This window comes from Cucurbita moschata, unplaced genomic scaffold, assembly GCF_002738365.1.
Source record: "Cucurbita moschata cultivar Rifu unplaced genomic scaffold, Cmos_1.0 Cmo_Scf00007, whole genome shotgun sequence".
Lineage (NCBI taxonomy): Eukaryota > Viridiplantae > Streptophyta > Magnoliopsida > Cucurbitales > Cucurbitaceae > Cucurbita > Cucurbita moschata.
In genome coordinates, this window is record NW_019268523.1 from 2,231,815 (window position 1) to 2,248,646 (window position 16,832).

At 35.4% G+C, this 16,832-nt stretch overlaps 3 protein-coding genes and 1 long non-coding RNA gene across 6 annotated transcripts; 1 reads left to right on the forward strand and 3 right to left on the reverse strand.

Annotated features, from left to right (window-relative positions):
* Positions 1-740: 740 nt before the first annotated feature.
* On the reverse strand, positions 741-3,280 carry LOC111444637 (uncharacterized RNA-binding protein C1827.05c-like). The gene is made up of 9 exons (XM_023082592.1): positions 3,173-3,280; positions 2,898-2,991; positions 2,640-2,754; positions 2,492-2,547; positions 2,337-2,384; positions 2,147-2,244; positions 1,958-2,027; positions 1,772-1,882; positions 741-1,152 (listed from the first exon to the last, which is right to left on the reverse strand). Exons 2-9 carry the CDS (start codon positions 2,985-2,987, stop codon positions 1,102-1,104), a joined length of 639 nt encoding a protein of 212 aa, XP_022938360.1. The 5' UTR covers positions 2,988-2,991; positions 3,173-3,280; the 3' UTR covers positions 741-1,101.
* A 149-nt stretch (positions 3,281-3,429) lies between these two features.
* LOC111444997 lies at positions 3,430-5,888 on the forward strand. 2 transcript variants are annotated; one of them, XR_002710776.1, is made up of 4 exons: positions 3,430-3,537; positions 4,496-4,745; positions 5,040-5,269; positions 5,377-5,888. It is a non-coding gene; the product is annotated as an uncharacterized LOC111444997 (long non-coding RNA). The 2 variants fall into 2 exon arrangements; XR_002710775.1 differs by having other exon boundaries at positions 5,386-5,888.
* On the reverse strand, positions 4,202-10,103 carry LOC111444992 (glucomannan 4-beta-mannosyltransferase 9-like). Of its 2 annotated transcripts, XM_023083161.1 has the most exons (9): positions 9,248-10,094; positions 8,404-8,502; positions 7,082-7,334; positions 6,700-6,810; positions 6,495-6,631; positions 5,690-5,803; positions 5,399-5,598; positions 5,047-5,241; positions 4,202-4,717 (listed from the first exon to the last, which is right to left on the reverse strand). In XM_023083161.1, exons 1-9 carry the CDS (start codon positions 9,533-9,535, stop codon positions 4,555-4,557), a joined length of 1,560 nt encoding a protein of 519 aa, XP_022938929.1. In that variant the 5' UTR covers positions 9,536-10,094; the 3' UTR covers positions 4,202-4,554. The 2 variants fall into 2 exon arrangements, with proteins under 2 accessions (XP_022938929.1, XP_022938930.1); XM_023083162.1 differs by lacking the exon at positions 4,202-4,717 and having other exon boundaries at positions 5,187-5,267; positions 5,384-5,598; positions 9,248-10,103.
* A 2,023-nt stretch (positions 10,104-12,126) lies between these two features.
* On the reverse strand, positions 12,127-16,555 carry LOC111444991 (ATP-dependent RNA helicase DDX42). Its single transcript, XM_023083160.1, has 6 exons — positions 16,280-16,555; positions 15,133-15,842; positions 14,821-14,920; positions 13,997-14,251; positions 13,395-13,567; positions 12,127-12,562 (listed from the first exon to the last, which is right to left on the reverse strand). The coding sequence occupies exons 1-6, from the start codon at positions 16,436-16,438 to the stop codon at positions 12,259-12,261; spliced, it is 1,701 nt and encodes a 566-aa protein (XP_022938928.1). The 5' UTR covers positions 16,439-16,555; the 3' UTR covers positions 12,127-12,258.
* Positions 16,556-16,832: the final 277 nt, after the last annotated feature.

Below are 16,832 nucleotides of genomic sequence, written 5' to 3' on the forward strand. Positions count from 1 at the left end.
TTTTTTTTTTTTTTTTTGAGTGTAATATGAGAAAACTATTCAAACAAAATATGAAAATTTAGCATTTAAATCATCTATTTAGTCTTTAAAAATAATTTATTAAATATAAATTCAAAAATTTCAAGGATATATTACTAAAAAAGACTAAATGTACAACTTAATAATATTTAAAAAAATAAAAATAGAATCCAATTATATAAAAATAAATGGAAGAAGATTCAGATGAGAGATAAATGGAATAATTGAATTTAAAGTCAAAATGGGTGGAAAAATGAGCTCATTTATGAAAGGGGTGGGGGGGAGGTTGAATTCATTGATTACCAGATTTTTTTTTTTTTATATAGAAATTTATTAAACCCAAAATTAAAATTTTAATTGTTACATAATTTTTAAAAATTTTAATTATTAAATAATATTTAAAGTTGGAAGGACCTAATAGAGACAAATTTGGGATAATGAGCCTAAATTCAAAAAAAAAAAAAAAATAAAAAAAAAAATTGGTTTTTGGTCGAGGAGAGGTGGGAAGACAGAAAGGAGCATTCAAAATGGGAGGCAACCCTTACCCACTTTACTTTATTTGGTTCACATTTTTTAGTCCCATCTTTTAAATATCTCATTTTCCATTTTTTCAACCCAATCATGGCCCATTCAAGATCCCATTATCGGTTTTTAGATCGATAATTTATGTCTCGTTCAATGAGTTATGATCAAATTGACAATCATTTTAATGACCCTAAACAGACTTGAATGGACAAAGCTGAAACACGATAAAATATACATATAGATCATTCGGTTTCCCATCCTAGCGACGAGTCCGAATTGTAAGCCATAAAGCTTCAACATAACCTTTTTTTTTTTTTTTTTTTTTTTTTTTTCATTTTTATAAAAGGAAATTCATACTACTAAAGTTCAAAATATGTTTTTGACTCAAAATTCCAAAGATCAAACTTGGAGATTCAAGGATATTGGGAAGGTTACCCTCCAGCATAAGAAATTTGAAAGATGGAAGGGCCCATCACCTCCCCCGCTCTCCTCCTTCCTTCCTTCCTTCCTTCCTGTGGTGTGATGATATTGTAGCCTTCTACGAACCGAACGCTCGTTCTAATCTTCATCGAACTTGATCTTCTTGGGAGCTGGTTGGACACTGCCCACCTGCAAATTATCCAGAGTCAACACATTAGGAAACTAGACTGCAATTGTACATTCTAGAACTCAGCCGAAAGCCAACAAGATCGGGGCGAAGCCCCAGCAGATTGCAGCATTCAAATCATGGCACTGAACCTCGAATAAAGAAAAGTTTCACTTCGACCAATTGTATCTCATGAAGAGGGGGCATAATAAGTTGCTTAAGTTCTTAGAAGCCCATGTACAAGCACTCGAAACTATATAGGTTTGCAGTTTGTTCAACTCGAGAACATACCTGAATCGATGTCTACACCTGAGGTCTTTCATAATTACCCTTCTAATGTCTGCTATAATTACCCTCTTAACCATAAACTTTTGATTTTGAGACATTTTTATGATTTCGTTAGGTATATGGTTTCGTCAACGATCATAGCAAAAATAATCAGAAATGTTTTTGTCATGGGAATTGAGTTTGACCACAGAAGCAGAAATCAGCCAATCAAACTAAGGAATGGACTCACTATCTATATTAATGTTAAAATTCCAAGGATAAGTAGAAATCAGGGGTTGGTGAATAAACATCTATCATTTTTTAAAATTAACAGCTACAATTGAATAATCTTTGGAAAAAAAAAAAGATTCTTACAATTTCTGGACACTCATAATCAATCCCAGCAGCTCTTATCCTCTTCTTTCTAGCCTGATCCCGCTTCAAGATCCTCGCTACTAACTTCTTGTGCTCGTCCAATGTTCTTTCCTGAAAAGTTATCATAGAACAAGTAAAAAGAGATGTATGTTTATGGTCTAAAAGATCATTTTCCAAGCTTAATACCTTGTTATGCTGCTTACGCTCAAGTTCAGACCAATCTAAGGGCTTGTGGTGATAGCTAAAACCTTTCCATCTGCAAATATGACAACATTTAAACGACAAACGGAACAATGTTCTTCGAAAAATTCAACAACTACACCCCACAAGGATTGATGCAAAAATCTAGCAGGAGAAATGTAATTGATTACTTACAGTTTGGGATGAACATGCTCAGGAGAAATTAGATGGACTTTCAGAAGGTGTTCATACAACAAATAGTTATGCATAGAATCAGCCACAATTTTTGCCACCTGTGCTCACGAAATCCAAATTTGGGGTAAACTGAAAGTGACTAAGATGACTAACATCTAGAACAATTACATGTACAAATGCCCTAACATACCTCTGGAGATTCGAATTCAATGTATCCAAAATGCCTCGACTTCCCAGTCTGCGTATAAAAATTAAACCATGGATGAAGATACTGAGCATGAATGTTGAATTACGTGGTGAATTAACTTAATACAATGCAACATTCTCCATAGGAACCAGCCTTACCTTTCTATTTCGTGCAATTCTTATTCTTTTAACTTTCCCAAACTGTCCGAAAAACCCTACAGAAAACTATACCTTAAGAAGCAGCAGACAAGATAACGAGAAAATTATACTTCAAATTTCATTGAATGTAAAATGTAGGCGGCCAAACCTTCCATCTCCTTCTCGAAGAAGCCGTGGGGTATGCGACCAATGTAGAGAACAGTAGCAGTATTTTCCAGGGGCTTCTGTGCTGGTAATTTACGCCCAGGACCACCCTCCAATGGCTAAAAACAGAGGCAAGAGAGAGGAATAAGTACATAGAACACTAGAGAGGTTAAGAGAAAGGATGAACAAACACAAATTAACAAAAATCAAAATAAAAATCCGAGTCGAAGGGATTGATGAACAGTGTGAAGAGCATACATACCAAGAAATCGGCAGATTCCTTCTTGTCCGATAAGGAATAAGTAACCTTACTGAGTTTCTTCTTCATAGCCTTCTTCGCCTTGGCCCCCATTGATCTAAAACAAAAAAACAAACAAACAAACAAACAGCCAACGAAATTTTCAGGAAATCCGAAGCGGAAAGTAACGATATGAGTCCGAATTTCAAAACTGAAATGGAAAAGAGGAATCGAGATTCAAGTGGAAAGTTAGGGTTTATGAAGCGTAAAACGAAGATTAGGGTTTCGAGAGAACTGACATGAAAACACAGTAAGAGGAAGAAGAGGCGCGAAAAGAGAGAGAGAGCGGTGAAGTTGGAGGCGACGTATCACCAGGACGTAGGTCGAGGACTGGAGGACAGGTTAAACGCTGCCGTTTTAAGCTTTGACTTGGTCTTGACCCTTTTATTACACCATTTCATTCAATAATTAAAAATAAAATAAATAAACTTTTAAATTGGATTCTATTTTTAAAATCGTTAATAATAAAATTTAGGTTAAATTTAAAAAAAAAAAATCTAAAAAATTGGGAGAGTGCCGGTTGCTATATAAAGCAGTGGAAGATTCACTGGAATCTGTTCGTCGAGGAGGGAACTGATCAATGAAAGGCTTGCCGCCATTGGAGGTAAGTTGGATGCCTTGAACTTGATGTTTTGAATTTCTGCGCCATCTAGGTTAAGATTAGCCTCAGGAATTATACTAAGTTCTGTTTGAATCAAGTTCAGCGTTGTCTTGAATCTTAAATGTCTCCTAAATTCCTTAGTTTCAAACATTCCTGGCCCTGATTCTCTTTCGATTTGTACTTTCTCAACCAGAAATTCACCAACAGAAGAACCGATACATCTCTCTAACAAACACTACATGATCGACATAACTAAGAATCGGTAAATCAGGAATTCCATTTTCCAAACATGATTTGGGAAATAAAGCTAGAAAAAGTGGCTGTAAACTCACTGCTAGTTTAGAACGATTGTAAATCGACACCGATTCTTAATCTCTGGCTAGAATGAGATGCGAAATTCCAGGCGAATTGAATAGAAGCTTGTCTGGTTAGAGAGAAAGATAATCCAGTCGAACGAACATCGCAGCCACCAAAAGGGAAACAGTGGGTTTGATCGGTGAATCGAGCATAGGAACTCGGAGAGAAGATTGAGAGTGACATGGAACTCGGAGAGAAGACTTAAAGCTTCGGACATATTCTCATCAAACGCCATTGATATCATTTGGTCAAAGGTGGAAGAATTCTACAGATAGTTCTTATATAGGCCACAGTTTGAGAAAGAAGAAGATTGAAAATTCTTAGTTTTGTTTCCCTTTTCATTTTCTGGTATCAATTCAAACTGTATACAACAGACTTCTTGCAGTAACCTCTTATTGTTTGTTCTTCATCTTTCTATTTTCACAACCATACATGATCAACACAACAACTTTCAATGAACACTCTCCTTCAAAAAGAACAATCTTTTGTTGTACCAAACTGAAACAAGTAAAGCTCTCTCCCCAAAAAATATGTATATAATAAGTTAAAGAAAGGGAAAAGCTTCCCTAGATGATTCTTCATTCCACTATTTTTCTTTTTGCAGCACATAGGGAGGCAATGGGTGGTATAAAATAATTGAGCAGGGTTGAGCATATGAATCTGCTAGGAGTTGGGAACCAGAGTTCCGATGTAACCGACCCCGGCGATGAAGAAAGCGAATGATTGAAGGAAGAGGTAGATGAAGTATCGGTTCTTCCCGAAGTTGAGATCATAGCAGCCGCAGAAGAAGAGATAGGCTCCAACACAAAGCTCAAGCAGATGGAGTCTGTTCATCCACAATCAGAAAGAACAAGGTGATGTCTACAAATCCAGAAACTTGAACTAATTATGCTATTCTACTCACTAGAGTACATACATCACTAATGTATCTCGACGTGCTTTAATTGTTCGGTTTCCATAGGACTCATAAATAGTCAGTGTTGAAGACATAGAAACCAATAAAACAACATATTTCTTATAGCTAGGAATGCATGTGAATGATATTTTAGCGATAACAGTGCAATGAGAAATCTAGTTTAATGACATATTAGAAGTCCTTTATGAAGTGGGTTAAATTCCAAAACGTATATATACTGTTGCTTTTGTAGATTTTACCTTTCTCCAAATCTAAACCGAGGTTTCCAGGGAGTTTTGGAACCTAGTTTAGTCTTTAGTGCATCTCCCAATTTCTCGGTGACGACCCATTCATTTACTCTCCCTGCTTCCAACAGACCGATGAATGTTGCCTTTGTTCGGTGCAGCGACATGACATTCTCGAAAAGGATCCAGAAAATGATCAGGTGGAATGATCTGCAATTCAAGATTGTCAATCAAAACTGTAAGTATCAGTGTAGAGTTTTTTATATTCATCAACTGGAGGCGAAAATGCTAGAACCTGTTGTTCTAACAAATGAGAAAGAATTTTCCTTGACTCTTGGTTTCTAGTTCTAACAGGTAAGAAGATGACCTTGGTGTTCCGACTGCATTTAGGAGGGTGATCATAGAAGGAATATAAACGGCACCCCATTTTGGTACCGATACTTCAGGAACCAAGACGGTAGCTGGCAAAACAACACAATAAAATACAAACGTGACAATATGGGCGATGATCTTCCGAACAAAGAAGAAGCTATAGATCAGGTAAAGCTTTTTCCACAGGGAGACTTTCTGCAGGCACATAGAAAGCTAATGGTGAGGAGATACATAAAGACAATCCAACGAATGAAAGCAACATATCCAAGGAACACTCAAACCATGCCTTGTTCCTCATGATTTCAACAACCATCTTTTTGAAGAGGTTCGCCGGGCCACAAGACCATCGGTGTTGCTGATATCGGTAAGCTTTGAAGGTACTAGGCAATTCATTCTTCACCTGAAACAACTCATTTTCATTTACCATTGCTTAAGAGCTGAAAAAACTAGCAAGATTAATCCCATTTCCCACTTTTATAATCTTATGGTGTAAGAGTACTTGACCCAATAAGGGTAGGTAGTCCTGGTTATAAGGCTCTTAGATTCAAACTCCCTAGTGAAAACTTAACCATTTAAAATCTTGTTCTCTCCTAAAGAGCCCTTGATGTAAACAATGCCTCCAAAAAACTAGTGGACTTAAACCATGAGCATAATACAAAGATTTTGTAATGACCTAATCTCACTGCTAAACCCATTACGTATTGTCGTCAGCTTCACAGTTTTAACATTCGTCTATTAGAGAGAGATTTCTACACCTTTTTAAGGAATGTTTTATTCCCCTCTTCAACAAATATGGGATCTCACAATTCAAATGGTATCAGAGCTAGACATGGGTGGTGTGTTGGGCCCTCAAGGGAGGTGGATTGTGAGATCCCACGTTGGTTGGAGAGGGGAACAAAACATTTCTATAAGGGTGTAGAAACCTCTCCCTAGTAGACGCGTCTGAAAATCGTGAGGCTGACGATGCTACATAACGGGGCAGGACAATATTGGCTAGCAGTGGGTTTAAGTTGTTATAGATTTAGACGCTAGAAACCTGCCATCAATAAGTGTGATAAAAAAAAAATAAAAGAAACATCAAGTAGAAGTACCTTGAGGTCTCCAACATAGACAAACTTCCAGCCTTTTAGGCTAGCTCGAACAGCCAAATCCATATCTTCTACAGTGGTTCGATCCTTCCATCCTCCAGCCTCCTTCAGTGCAGCAATTCTCCAAACACCTGCTGTGCCTGCAAGAACTCCATGGTTAACTTGCAGAGGTTAAAGCCATCAGCAATGTCTTACAATCCCAGCTTACCATTGAACCCAAAGAAGCCATAAGTTGCAGACCCCACCTCTTGCTCCACTGTGAAATGATAATCCAATGACATCTCTTGCATTCTCGTCATTAAACATTCATCTGAGTTCACTGCAACAGTTCCAACAACCAATTTCAAAATCATCGAATCTAAACTAATTTTGTTGAGGATTGTTGGGAGGGAGTCGGCTAATTTAGGGGATGATCATGGATTTATAAGTAAAAAATATATCTCTATTGATATGAGGTCTTCTGGGAAAGCTCAAAGCAAAGCCATGAGAGCCTATGCTCAAAGTGGACAATATCACATGGAGATCCGTGATTCTTAACAATCCACCTTCCTATCATTTTTACATGAAATCAGAAACATAGAAAAGCTTACCAAACTTCCAGCGAGCTTGAACAAGAGCAATCTCAGGATTGTTCGTAAGAAATGGAATGGTACGCCAAAGAAAATCAGGTTCTGGTTGGAAATCAGCGTCGAAAATAGCGACGTAATCGCAGAGCTTAACGTAATTATGCTTCATTCCCTCTTTTAGAGCCCCTGCTTTGTACCCATTTCTGCTGTCTCTGATCTCGTACTTTATGTTTATCCCTTTGCTTGCCCATCTTTTGCACTCTAATTCCACCAGATCCTGATGATTTTTTGTCCAAATTATCACAAACCCGCATCAAAAATCCACAAAACAATGGTGGGTTTTATTGGATGAAAGTGTCCCACCTTGGTTAATTTAGGAAATGGTCATGGGTTTATAATCTAAGAATACACTCTCTATTGGTAAGAGACTTTTTGGGGAAGTCCAAAGCAAAGCCATGAGAGCTTATGCTCAAAGTGGACAATATCATACCATTGTGGAGAGTCGTGTTCGTCTAACATGGTATCAGAGTCATGCCCTAAACTTAGCCGTGCCAATAGATTGGCAAATCCTCGAATGTCGAACAAAGGACTCCAGAAAGAAGAAAGAGTCAAACCTCCTCGAACGCAGTCAAAAATGACTAAGACTCCAAAGGAGTCGAGTCTCGATTAAGGGGAGGCGTACTTTGTTCGAGGGGAGGTGTTGGATGAAAGTGTCTCACATTGGTTAATTTAGGGAATGGTCATGAGTTTATAATCTAAGAATACACTCCCCATTGGTAAGAGGCCTTTTGGGGAAGTCCAAAGCAAAGCCATGAGAGCTTATGCTCAAAGTGGACAATATCATACCATTGTGGAGAGTCGTGTTCGAGTTCGTCACTGATTTTGATGGAAAATTTTCCAACTGGAGGTGGAAGAACTCAGAAGAGAGAGCTTCTGTAAATGGTGGTTTTCCATCTGAATGATCTCTTCGTTTCAATTGGATCGAAAAGGAATTAACTTGTTTCAAGAGATTATGCTTTTGAGTTAATTATTAGGACTTTATTCATTAGCGATTGGTTTTTTATTTTAAATTATTTATTTCTGTTCTTTCACTTTCATAAATCTTATTTCTGTTTTTGGCTTTTGTTGACTCTAACTGACTTGGAATTTAGATATTAATAATAAAGCCAATTTTTAAAATAAAATGTCGAAGAAAAAAAAAACTGATTTTCCAACAATGATTCTATATTAATTAAGAATTGACTTTGGATAAGGTTTATTTATTTATTTTTGATGAAGAAATAAAATTGTTGTCCTAAAGAACTTTATAATAATAATGTGATTATGGTTTAAAAAAATGTCCAAACCTTGATAGAAGGGTCGGTAGAATCATCAAGAACTTGAATGATGATCCTATCAGATGGCCATGAAAGTCCACATGCTGCTCCAATAGATAATTGATAAACCTGATTCAAAAAAACAAAAATAAAATACTTCATCGTTCGATACTAACCCGAGACTAGATCCAATGCACAAAACAAAAAAATAAAATGAAATGAACTAACAAAATAAAACAAATGGGTTAAAAGGATACTAACTGACAAGACCCAACACACAAAACGGAGAAAAAATGAAGTGAACTAATGAAACGGAGCATATGGATTAAAAGGAAAGACAATCGATACTAACTCAAGACGAGACCCAACACACAAAATAGAGAAAAAACGAAGTGAACTAACAAAACATAGCAAATGGATTAAAAGGAAAGACAATCGATACTAACTCAAGACGAGACCCAACACACAAAATAGAGAAAAAACGAAGTGAACTAACGAAACATAGCAAATGGATTAAAAGGAAGGACAATCGATATTAACTCAAGACGAGACCCAATACACAAAATAGAGAAAAAACGAAGTGAACTAACGAAACAGAGCAAATGGATTAAAAGGAAGGACAATCGATACTAACTCAAGACGAGACCCAATACACAAAATAGAGAAAAAACGAAGTGAACTAACGAAACAGAGCAAATGGATTAAAAGGAAGGACAATCGATACTAACTCAAGACGAGACCCAATACACAAAATAAAGAAAAAACGAAGTGAACTAACGAAACAGAGCAAATGGATTAAAAGGAAAGACAATCTATACTAACTCCTCGAGATGAGACGAGACCCAATGTTACGTAAAATTGGAATAATATTCACCTCTCTTTCATTGTACATTGGAATTTGGACCAAAACCATGGGATAAACAAAATGGGCAAGCTCAAGATCATCTTGAATGGGGTCCCACTTATAAGTGTTGTGAGGGTTTCTTGCAAAGAGCTTAAGAAAGAGAATGACAACACCCATATAAAGCCTCTCAAATAAGAGCATTAGGGACATGGCCAGACAACCTCCCACACAAAGCTTCAACAAAGGGGCTATCACAGGGGCTGTGCTTTGCTCCCAAAAAGGCCCTATTTCCCCTCTCAAACCCACTCCCTCTTCCATTGATGAATGAAGCCTTTCAACAAATTTAAACTCTTTTCTCTCTCTCCTTCTAGCTTTTTAGGGAGAGAGAGAGATTTTGTTTGAAATTATTGGGAATTTGGAAGTGTATTTATATCATGAAATTTGGTTCTAAAATTTCTTTGAAGGAAAGAGATTGCACACCCAAATTTAGTGCTATTTTTTTTTAAATATTGTTCTGTTTGGGGTTTTATTTTTAATCTTTTATTTCTTTATTTGAACCAAAATATTAAAAAAAATAAAATTAAAAAGGTAGATTGGCCATCATTTTCAAATAAAAAATTTAGTGGGAAAAATATGGGGAATGAAATGGTTAATTGTAGTTGAGAGTTGGTCTTGTAGACATTCTAAGTAGCTAATCTTTCATTTTAGAGACATGAATAATGGAAATTGTATTTATAATTATAATTATTAAATAAAATATTTACCCGTCTTTTCAAAATCACAAAATTTTGCATCAAAAAGTTTTCATACTTAAACTCAAATCCTACCGTATTTTTGGTAAGAGTGGAAACCTCATCTTGTTTTAAAACTGTGAGATTGACAGTGATACGTAACAGACTAAAATGAACTATATTTGCTAGTGGAGCATGGGCTGTTACAAATGGTATTAGAACTAGACACTACTGTGCCAACGAGTACACTGACCCCCCAAAAGGGGTGGATTGTGGGACCCATATAAAATAATATATTATTCGAATTTTTTTTTTTCATAATGTCAATATAATAATAATCCGCTCTAAATTTAAATTATTAAAAAATTAAAAGATTATAATATGTAGAATATAGTCCCACGGGTTAATCCTTGAACGTTAAAAAGTTTAGAGTATACTTCATATTTAATATTTCAAGTAGTTAAAGGAAGACGACTACTAACAACAAAGAAAAAAAAAATGATTAATAGCTTTATATGTAGCTCGGCTCTTATTAGCTATGCAAACGATCAAATAAGGTGAGACGTGTACAGGCTACTGTATACAAAAAATTGCTTTGGAATAATTTCTATGCACGGTTGAAACAATAAAACTTTTGTATCGTAACGTGCTTTAACTCGAGTTTGGAAGATAAACAATAATAATAATAATTATTATTATTATTATTATTATTTTGGTTATATGGGAAATCTCAAAAGTAGTAGGTGAGGATATAAGACCGTTACCAGCTGCCTCATATGCCTTAGCTATTGGGAGGTTTAGGTCCATGGTGGAAATTTATGCTATTATTGTTATAAAAAAATTATTGTTTTTTAGTGGACACAAGGTAATAATTATTATTTTGAAGGTTGATGATTGGATTTTTATCGATGTAATTGTTGAATTAAAAAATACTAATTATTTTTTGTTGTTCGTATTGTGAATTTTTAATCATCAATATCGATGGTATTAGAATATAGAGGTGTATACGGATTCGTATTATTGAGGCTTGATGTTCGATCCAATTCATTATCTCAAAACAAATAATACGAATTGCGAAGCTTGATTAAAAAAAATCTTCTTCTGTGCTAGTATTCATATCTGGGCATTTTTTATCTTTCCGTTGCAAGTATATATTTTAACTAGCTGACATATATGTACTGAATGAGAGAAGATATCAAGAAACCTAAAATCAAGGTTAAGAAAACACTTTTGACCCGTGAAATTTCATTAAAGTAACAATTTAGCTTCTAAACTTTTGTTTGCAACGATAGTCCTATACTTTCAAAATTTAACAATCTAGTTCAAAAACTTTTATATATATAACAATTCAGTCTTTATACTTAGCATGATGGTCGAATATATTGATTAGGAACCAAATATATTTATAAATTGATCGAAAAATCGTTAATTTCATGAAAGATCAAGAACGAAAGTACCGTTTTGGGAGCCGAGCTTAGAAGAAGTGTTAGATGAAGAGGTGGAGTGTCGAGCTCTCAAAGCTCATTGTGAAGTTGAGAAGGAACTTCAGCTGACTTGAATCACAAGCTTTAATTTCTTTAAGCTTTTAGGCTGTCTACCTATGAATTTCCCACCAACCACAAATAATAACAACAATAATAATAATAATAACAATAAAAACTACTTTCATGGAAATAAAATTCCTCGTCCCTTTGTAAATATATATATATAAATTAATTCATTCAATCATTTCTATGCCTATTGATGTCTCTCTAAATATTTTAGATCAAAATACCACAGAAATTCAACACATCAACAATAAATTCATTTGTGCATTACTTCCCAACAAATATATTGAATTTTAAAGCAACCATGCACTTCTCAACAAATATATTGAATTGTAAAGCAACCATATTTGTTACAATAGCTTTATGCTCACCCACCGCTTACTGTTCCTGTTCGAGTATATTTGAAAGTGTGTTAAAATCACTTTTATCATGACTAAATTCACTTTGAAACATGCATTTAATATTTAAAACTAATTTTGATGATTAGATAACTACGTCTGAAACTGTAAAACTAAACATGAAACTGATTTGTAATGATTAAATACATGTTTTAAAGAGATTTTAAGCATGACAAAATTGATTTTAACTATTTCAAAATCACTTACAAATATACTCATCCAAGGAAGAACAATAGGCAAACGGTAGAATTCTTCGATGAAAACGTAGAAAGTAACCGGTACATGATTGAGAAAAAAAAAGATTTCAATGGTCAAAATTTTGATTATACAGACATGATGATGGCAATTAGAGAGGCAATTGATGATCAAGATTGAGATGTGGCTTGTGTAAGGGATAAGTTTCTTACAGTTTCAGGGACAGCCTGCCCACATTCTTCAAGGATTTCAACCAAGGAACCAGCAAATGATGCTTCTTCCTTGGTAATGAAGGTGTGCAACACACCATTGACCGTGTGACGAGCCATTCCTGTTAGAATCTGAACATATTTGTCTATTGATGGAAAGGCATAGAGTATGAATATGCTATCATAATTTCCCAGATCTATGGTATTAATTTGCTCCATATCAATCTTGGCTACTACGGGCCTCCATCTGCTGTCTACTTCCGAACTAATCAAAGATGAAAAGGGTAAAAATAGATGAGTTTTTGGTAGAGTATAAATACAAATATGGATGAAAAATGATTGGAGGGAAGAAACATGTGCCAATCCTTTTTTCCTAGTAGAGAATGGAGGCATTAATAATAACTAAACATTTGAAAGACGCTCGACATTTTTCTGGGATCCACAGTTCTAGTGCCAGTATTTACCAATGAAATTCAAAAGCCCACTACCCGACTAGGAGAGGCATTCCACTTTCTACGTGCATATCTTAGAAAAGACCGATATGTTTTTGATTGATCGATGTGTGATATTCAAAATCTTCATTACTAATAGAATCGAAATGATCTCTGGATTGATTAGAAGATTCTTTTCTTTACTTTTACGAAACTAGATCTTGTAGAATCATATTGAATATTTGACAAGACATTCCGTACCTAGCTAAAAAACCGATCCTTATTTATCAACCATACATAAATCCAAGTAGGAAATTAGAAAGGAATCAACTGTTAGACGAACACGACTCTCTACAATGGTATGATATTGTCCACTTTGAGCATAAGCTCTCATGGCTTTGCTTTGGGATTCCCCAAAAGGCCTCACACCAATGGAGTTAGTATTCCTCACTCATAAACCCATGATCATTCTCTAAATTAGCCGATGTGGGACTTTCATCATCCAACATCAACTACTTGAAGGCTAATTATGATTCAGGAAAAAACAATAAATTAAAATATTTATATTAAAAAACAATATTTCTTTGTAGTATGAAATTTTCGATTTTTTCCTTTAAAAAACCTTTAGAATTGCATTAAAAAAGCTAGTGGCATGCGCATGCTTACTTGTTCTTAATTTCTGGGACACCACGTAATGCTCCAGCTACGATATCATGGCCTTTGGATTTAAGAGCAGCAGCTAATTCCTGAACATTACACTCCTTCCCAAGAATAAAGAGCATCTTCAACGGCTGTGGGCAGAGCTGACTGCCATTGGCTCTATCCAAAGCTTGGATGACCTTCAAAGATCATTAATGATGACTGTTAATAGAACTTCCAATCCTAGTGTAGGAGAGTAAAATGAAAAGTCGATGATAAAAGGAGAAGCTTCGTTTCTTAGTATTGCTGCAAACTATGACTTTAGGAGTAAGAATTACCAACTAAAAAGTGAAAAGTTCAAAAGTGATTGAACAGTATCAGAATGTGAGGGTCACATCCGCAATAAAAAATTTCCTAGAAACTGGGATACGACATCTATCCATTTTATATCAAAACTTGGCAAATGACTGCTACCTCAAGGTTTAAGAAGTCAGGCTCACAATAAAATACAACTCATCATAAGTTTTTTCCTTCTAAAAAACGGTTTTGGAAGACTGAACAGAGATTTCCCAGCAGTTAACAAATGCGGAGGCTGCACGGAAGTATATGAAGTTGATGTACATACGTACCTTTGATAGTTTTCCCTCTTCAGAAGTACAGAAGTTTATCGACTGAATAATGCAGGCACTTCGACTGGCCACAGAAGCATTAAGAGACAGTCTTTGAATTGGGCCACTGAGGAGATCTTGTACAACTGGGACATAGGCACAGCTGAAGCTATCACTGAAAACAATAGTATGCAGATTGCTTGATATAGACTTCCTGATGGATTGTATCATTTCAAGATAACCACCTTTTGAAAAAGAATCCAGTCCATCGACGACCTGAAAAACGTCAAGGAAATTATAAATCTTAAAGCAGAGTGTCCATAATACTGACAATAAGCATTTTGTGACATACTCTATACTTCTAAAGTAAAAACAGGCCACTTGTTCATCTTCAGAGACCTTGAAGGATTATAATTGAGACAATGCATTGTAAACAAATATCAAAATATTCATCGATATTAAGAATTAATTGATATTTTCTAAGATATATATATATATATCTATATATATATATATATATATATATATATATATATATATATATATCATCTATTAATCTTAATATTATTATAAATACTAAAAACAAGATTTGTAACTTCGTTTAAAAGTAAAAAGAACTTGATCATTATATATCATCTATTAATCTTAATATCATCAATTCAATATCCATCAATTATTTTAATCCTTAATTGCGGAAAAGACATCTACAAAGCCACAGCGAATAACCAGATAAGAAGGTCTGAAACAGTAAAAATATTTTATAATCATTAAAATTCATCACAAAAAATAAAGAATACAAAATTCAAAACGATACTTCAAATAATAAACATAGACTGTCAAATTACCAGCAATGAAACACCAGCTATATCAATAGCCTGCATGGCAACGAGCTCTAAGAGTCTCTCAGGTGTGGACACGAGAAATTCAGGTTCACAGCTCTTCAAACTATGGAATGAGAGATAACTTTCCAATTAGATATAAAACAGAAAAATCAGAAGGAGTCCAAATTGTTTACAGTGCTAAATACATATACATGGTATGAACAGAGGCAGGTACGAGATGAAAATAAATAAAGAACTTATACTCTAAAATATTTCACAGCTCAGTCTCAAACAAAAAAACTGTTACAATATACCATGACGCACGAGCAAGCTTACCCTTGAATTTGGTGGTCTAGGGATGCCCCAGAATGTATGCTCACTGTATGTACTCCAAGAGCCTTCAACGGCTTGCACATGGAGCGAACATGAGTAGCTTTCTCTTGGGTAGGAACAAGAAATAAAAGATATGGGCTACTAAATGATAAACCTTCTTTCTCTTTTCTAGCAATACTGTCAGCAGCCGAAGAAACCACCCATGCAATTTTCTCATCTGTAGAAGACAACCCACTGGTGTCCAGAATATCCTTCCCAGAAGAATAACATTTCCAGAACTCAATGCCCCAGGCATCAGCCGACAAAGGCTTGTTGATCCCTTTGAAAGAATCATGATATAGAGCCTTCTCTATTGCATTTAAGCAAAGTATAAGAAACTTTGAGGGAGAGATAGAACTGTCAAAGCCTTCTTCTTGAAAGTCTTGTACACCGCCTTCCCCATTCGCATTAACTTTTGTTCTTTCAGGACAAGTCTTGCTTCTTTTGGCTATGTGGCCACTGGTGGCATCTCCAGACCCTTCTTTTGAACTCCTAACTTTCTCACGGCAAGCGTCTCCACGGGTTCTATTAGGTGCTGAAGAACTCTTATCCTTTGGAAATTCCCTCTTGGAGCCTTTTGAAGGCGTGACCTTAGTTTCCTTCTTATCCAAGTCCTTGTTCCCATTCCTATCATTGTAGGGATCATCAAGAGTAGGAAGGCTAAAGCACATTCCCTGTAATGTAGCGAATTCAGACTCCGTATATTACACAGTCAGAGTGATTAATAGAGACGACTTGCAAAAAAAAAAAAAAAAAACAGGCAACATTTCGGCGAATCAGGATAATCAATGTCCCAAGAGTCAGCATGATGAGCAGCGAACTTAATTTACGAGTTACCAAGTGTGATCTAAAACAAATCAATCACGGAAAATCATCTTCGCAGACAAGCATTTTCATACTGTACTGCTGCGAATCGAACAACACTAATTTATAAGTTATATCATCCCTAAAGCAAGATAAACTTCGCCTACCAACGATAAATCCGAACTGAAAAGCCCTTTTTCTACTAATGTCATTCCTCAAGCATAGAACGCTACTCTAAAGCATACAGCAACTTCGTAAATCCAAAAATATGATGAAAACACACAAGAATTAATACTTCCAAAGTTACCTGGCAGTTTCTGCGTTTGCCGGACTTACGCCGCTTCTTGGCGGCGATTATGGCGGCAACGCGCGCAGAAACAGACGAGGAGTCTCCGTTCTTACTCCGGAGCTTCTTCCGAGAGGCTTTGTTCCTTTTTCTCGCCAACGCATCGTCGCCCTTCGCCATTGATACACAGAGAGGCCGAAGATTTGTTCTGGAGCTGCCGCTGCTGCGGCGACTTGCAAGAGTAGGCGCAAACAAGGGATGTTCCGTTTTTGTGTAAAGTGACTATTTTCTATTCAAAGGGGCGAGACTGGTAATTAGAGACAAATTTATTTAGGCTAAATTAATAAATAAATAAATTCTTTAAAATATCCTTAAATTTCAAAAACTGAAATAACCTTATCGTCCTTTGTTTCAAAAATATCATTAAATTTTTTTAAAGTACTTAAAAATACTAAACTTCCAATAAAAATTTTTAAAAAATAGATAAATTTATTTAGCCTAAATTAATTAATTAATAAATAAAAATTTTAAAATATTCTTAAATTTCAAAAAATGAAATTACCTTATCATCCTT